Here is a 5000-nt window from a genome sequence, read left to right as displayed (position 1 = left end):
AGACAAGATATTTGATGTTCAAACTCGAAAACTTTATTTTTTTTTTTGCAAATAATAATTAACTTAGAATTTCATGGCTGCATCACGTGCCGAAGTAGTTGGGAAAGGGCATGTTCACCACTGTGTTACATCACCTTTTCTTTTAACAACACTCAATAAACGTTTGGGAACTGAGGAAACTAATTGTTGAAGCTTTGAAAGTGGAATTCTTTCCCATTCTTGTTTTATGTAGAGCTTCAGTCGTTCAACAGTCCGGGGTCTCCGCTGTCGTATTTTACGCTTCATAATGCGCCGCACATTTTCCATAGGAGACATGTCTGGACTGCAGGCGGGCCAGGAAAGTACCCGCACTCTTTTTTTACGAAGCCACGCTGTTGTAACACTTGTCTTGCTGAAATAAGCAGGGGCGTCCATGACAACGTTGCTTGGATGACAACATATGTTGCACCAAAACCTGTATGGACCTTTCAGCATTAATGGTGCCTTCACAGATGTAGTTACTGACAGTGGTTTTATGAAGTGTCCCTGAGCCCATGTGGTGATATCCTTTACACACTGATGTCGGTTTTTGATGCAGTACCGCCTGAGGGATCCAAGGTCCGTAATATCATCGCTTACGTGTAGTGTTTTCTCCAGATTCTCTGAACCTTTTGATGATTTTACGGACCGTGGATCGTAAAATCCCTAAATTCCTTGCAATAGCTCTTTGAAAAATGTTGTTCTAAAACTGTTCGACAATTTGCTTACAAATTGGTGACCGTCGCCCCATCCTTGTTTGTGAATTAAACATTTCATGGAAGCTGCTTTTATACCCAATCCTGGCACTCAGCTGTTCCTAATTAGCCTGCACACCTGTGGGATGTTCCATATAAGTGTTTGATGAGCATTTCTCAACTTTATCAGTATTTATTGCCACCTTTCCCAACTTGTATGGGTTGAAAATGATTTGCAAATCATTGCATTCCGTTTATATTTACATCTAACAAAATTACCCAACTCATATGGAAACGGGGTTTGTATAACGCTCATTTACAAATAAATGCTGCACACTAAATAAAATCCAATCTGAACTGTAAACTGTGAGAATGAGATATTTTTAAGTGTTCTTAATCCATCATCATGTTTAAAGCAGCTCGTATTTTGCCATGTAGTGTGTCTTCTCGTGACCTCCTTTTTTTTTCTTCTCATGTCCGCTAGTAAGCTCTTTGTGCTGTCTTGAGGGCCCCTGTTTGTTGCTGTTTTGGCCAGTTCCTTATCTGTTTTGAAGAAGCAGCTGCGCTCCTTTCTGAGGCTGTTTTCACTCTACATAAACTGAGTCTTTTTGTTTGGATTTAGACCTCTTATATATATATTTTTATACATTTCATCCATCAATCCGTTTTATTCATTAGGGACCGAATGTCCCTTTGGGACAGAGGACCCTATTGAATTTCTAGCATTTTATTCTTTCTTTATTATTATTCCGCAGCTTTGAGCTGTAATTTGACCTCCTTAACGTGCTTCAAAACTCACCAAATTTGACACACACATCAGGACTGGCGAACATTGCGATTTAATCAAAAAAGCTAACCCCAAAACTAAAAATTGCGCTCTAGCGCCCCATAGGCAGAAAACAGACAAAACTGCCTGTAACTTCTAGTAGGAATGTCGTAGCGACATGAAACAAAAACCTCTATGTAGGTCTCACTTAGACCTAGAATTCATACACTAAAATTTTTCAGCAAAAATCAACAGGAAGTTTGCAATTCCTCCTTCAAAAAAAGTTTTGTAAAAACACTCACCTTTGCCTCTTTGAGCTGTAATTTGACCCCCTTAGCATGCTTCAAAACTCACCAAACTGGACACACACATCAGGACTGGCAAAAATTGCGATCTAATCAAAAAACCTAACCCCAAAACTCAAAATTGCACTCTAGCGCCCCTTAGGAATAAAACAAAGACAAAACTGCTCCTAGGAAGAAAACACAGACAAAACTGCCTGTAACTTCCAGTACGAATGTTGTAAAGACATGAAACAAAAATTTCTATGTAGGTCTCACTCAGACCTACATTTCATATATTGACACCTCATAGCAAAAATCAACAGGAAGTTTGCAATTCCCCCTTCAAACAAAAGTTTTGTAAAAACCGGTCACCTTTTTTCGAACATTATCTCCTCTGAACGCATTTGTCGTGTCAGCTTCAAACTACCACAGGAGAGAGATTGAACCCTTCTGATTAAAAGTTGGTGAAAGCGTTTTAATTACTGCTACGGTTTTGATTTTATCAGCCTTCAAAGAACTGCTGCGCTGAAAAACATTTCAAAGATGGCCGCCGTGCGCAGACACAGTCAGGGGGACATTTTTTTTTCTCGTATTTTTCCGTAATGTCTGCTGCTCGTGCGCACGCACCAACATTCGTGAGGGAGGGGCTGTGATCGGCTATACCAAGATGTCTGCCAGGTGCCGTTGCTAAGCCGGTGTGTTTTAAAGTTGTCATTTGCCTGCAAGTCGTAAAAACAACCGTCCAACATTTTACAACTAATTGTAAACTTATAGGTGCCGACCATCAGGGCCGAGTTGCGACGAGAGAGTGTGTTGATGTTAAGATATTACGCCGAGTTGGTTAGTCTATCTGTTTGCTAATAGTAGCTACTAGCCGTACCCATGTATTTTCAATGGGCGGTTAGCATCGGGTTTTAATCCCGTTTCCTCATATGTTTCGGCTCCGATTGAATTTCTTTGTATGTCGAGTCTTTATTTCGGGTACTTACATATGGTGCCTGACTGTTGTGCCGTTTTAAGGCCATCAGCACTTTTTATGCGCCGAGTTGGTAGGTCTATCTGTTTGCGAATAGTAGCTGCTAGCCGTACCCATGTATTTTCAATGGGCGGTTAGCATCGGGTTTTTTAACTTATATCTGTCAGTACTCACGTTATGGAAGGTAAAAACTACAATATAATACAAAGTAGTGTGTTGTTCTAACTTATATCTGGGAAGCCCAGACTTCCTTCTCCTCAGCCACTTCCATATTTACTCGGTCCCGTCCATCGCCGCTTGCAGCTTTAATTTTTATTGTGATTACTTATGGAGTATATTGTGAATACATTGAGAACGGGAAGTGGACAAATGTTTTAGCGACTGCTTCGTAAAAGAAAAGGGGTAGGATTGAATAAGCTCGGCTTCTTCCTGCTCCTTTTCGAGCATGTTGAAAAGAGAAACTGGAAATTGCTTGCATGTTCGAAATAAACTCACTCGCTTGCAATGCGTAAATCCAAACAATAAGAGTCAGCTTATGTAGAGCGAAAACAGCCCCTCTCGCACGGAAAGGAGAACAGCTGCTTCTTCAATACTGATAAGGAACTGACCAAAACGGCTCTGTGAGCCGACAAACCGGGGCCCTTAAGGCAAAAACAAAGAGTTTACTAGCGGAATGACATAAAAGCAAGGAGACATGAGAAGACGCACTAAATGGGAAAATACTATCTGCTTTAAACTTGACTAGGGATTAAAAAAAAAGATGTCATTCTCACAAAAACAAAATCTAACACAACTATTTGTTCTGTACGATTTTGCACCGCAACTGTGAGTGACAATAATCAACGCTGTTCAATTTCTGTGTAGCAAGGCGTGGTGACATAAATGATGGTCTTTATTGAAGTGGGACTAAGTAAGGCCAAGGTGGGACCGGGGACCATCTCCTCGTATAGAAACACGCCCAGGGCTCCCACTACTTCGGCGTTATAGCGAGTAGATTTTTTTTTTGCTTTAGATTTGGATTTTTGAACTAATGTTCTAAGTCTTTTTAACACTCCGTCTCCATGGCAAACAAAGATGGGCTCTGCATGAGGATGTGCGCACACACTGTGGTGTCGGAGATGCAAACCTTGCAGCAGGAAGGAACAAATTTGTCTGTGTGCTCGTTGACAAACACGTTGATCCCGGCCCGGACCATGGCGCGCTGCAGCTGGGTCGCACTCATCCAGCGGTCAAAGAGGTCCGCCAGGCCCACGTCTCGCTCCGACTGCAGCATGCACTGGTTCCCCTGGAGAGAACAAGCACCTGTTTACCGCCTCCGGTCCTGTCTCGCCCACCGCGGTCCCACCTTGATGGTGATGCTGAGGTCCATGAGCGCCCCCTGGATGCTGAAGCGAGCCGAGTCCCGGTCCAGCGGCCTCAGCTCCCAGCTCCGGAAGGGAAAGTTGGCGTAGGTGCGCAGCATGAGCACAAACGGGTAGAGGGAGTCCATCCTGAAGGAGAGCGTGCCCTCCTCCTGGTTGAGGCAGAAGTCGCTGATGCCGTCTGTCCTCCAGTGCTTCTCTGACGAAAACATGCTCCTCATTATTTGGACTTTCTGGACCATTACAAAACTCATATTTGCTCCAAATGACAAAAATGTCCCATAAAATACAATTTTTGAGCCCTCTGGTATCGGAACATAAGGTCATGCAGTCTTTTATGACTTCATTAACATGAAAAGTGGAGTGAATTACATTTATATAGCACTTTTTCTCTAGAGACTCAAAGCGCTTTACATAGTGAAACCCAATATCTGAGTTACATTTAAACCTATGTTTGTGAGCAGGTGGAAAAAGTGTCTTGCCCAAGGACACAATGGCAGTGACTAGGATGGCAGAAGCGGGGATCGAACCTGGAAGCTTGAAGTTGTTGGCACGGCCACGCTACTGTTGCGTTTGACCCGGTCTTCTGGCGGTCACCTCCCAGGTTGGTTCGATGACACATAGGATGGTTATAAATTAATCTCAGGCAGAGTTGCTTATTTTGATATTTTATTACCAAAGCTTTGGGAGACCAATCTAGATACAACAACCTTTCAATCGCATTGCCCAAATTGATCCTAATTCTACTACGGAAGTTTCGCCACTTCTCCCTCCTCCTCCTCCAGAGTGAATTCCCATATCTATTCTCCTTTTAAGCCTGGGACATTAGAGATAAGAAGGGTGTTATTGTTGCTAGTTACATTCCAAGCTTCAAGGTATACATACGCCCAACACTTAACT

General features: G+C 42.7%; 1 protein-coding gene across 1 annotated transcript in view; it reads right to left on the bottom strand.

The window, feature by feature from the left end:
- dnai7 (dynein axonemal intermediate chain 7) overlaps positions 1 to 5000 on the bottom strand; it is a 41337-nt gene that overhangs the window by 2926 nt on the left and 33411 nt on the right. The window contains exons 11-12 of the mRNA XM_061914665.1: positions 4085 to 4299; positions 3866 to 4024 (exon numbers count right to left, since the gene is read on the bottom strand). Coding sequence (XP_061770649.1) covers positions 3866 to 4024; positions 4085 to 4299 — 374 coding nt within the window. The remainder of the gene's footprint in view (positions 1 to 3865; positions 4025 to 4084; positions 4300 to 5000) is intronic.

The sequence above is a fragment of the Nerophis ophidion genome, linkage group LG10 (genome assembly GCF_033978795.1).
Source record: "Nerophis ophidion isolate RoL-2023_Sa linkage group LG10, RoL_Noph_v1.0, whole genome shotgun sequence".
NCBI lineage: Eukaryota > Metazoa > Chordata > Actinopteri > Syngnathiformes > Syngnathidae > Nerophis > Nerophis ophidion.
The sequence above is the reverse complement of the archived record's forward strand: the minus strand, read 5'-3'. Positions and strand labels throughout refer to the sequence as shown.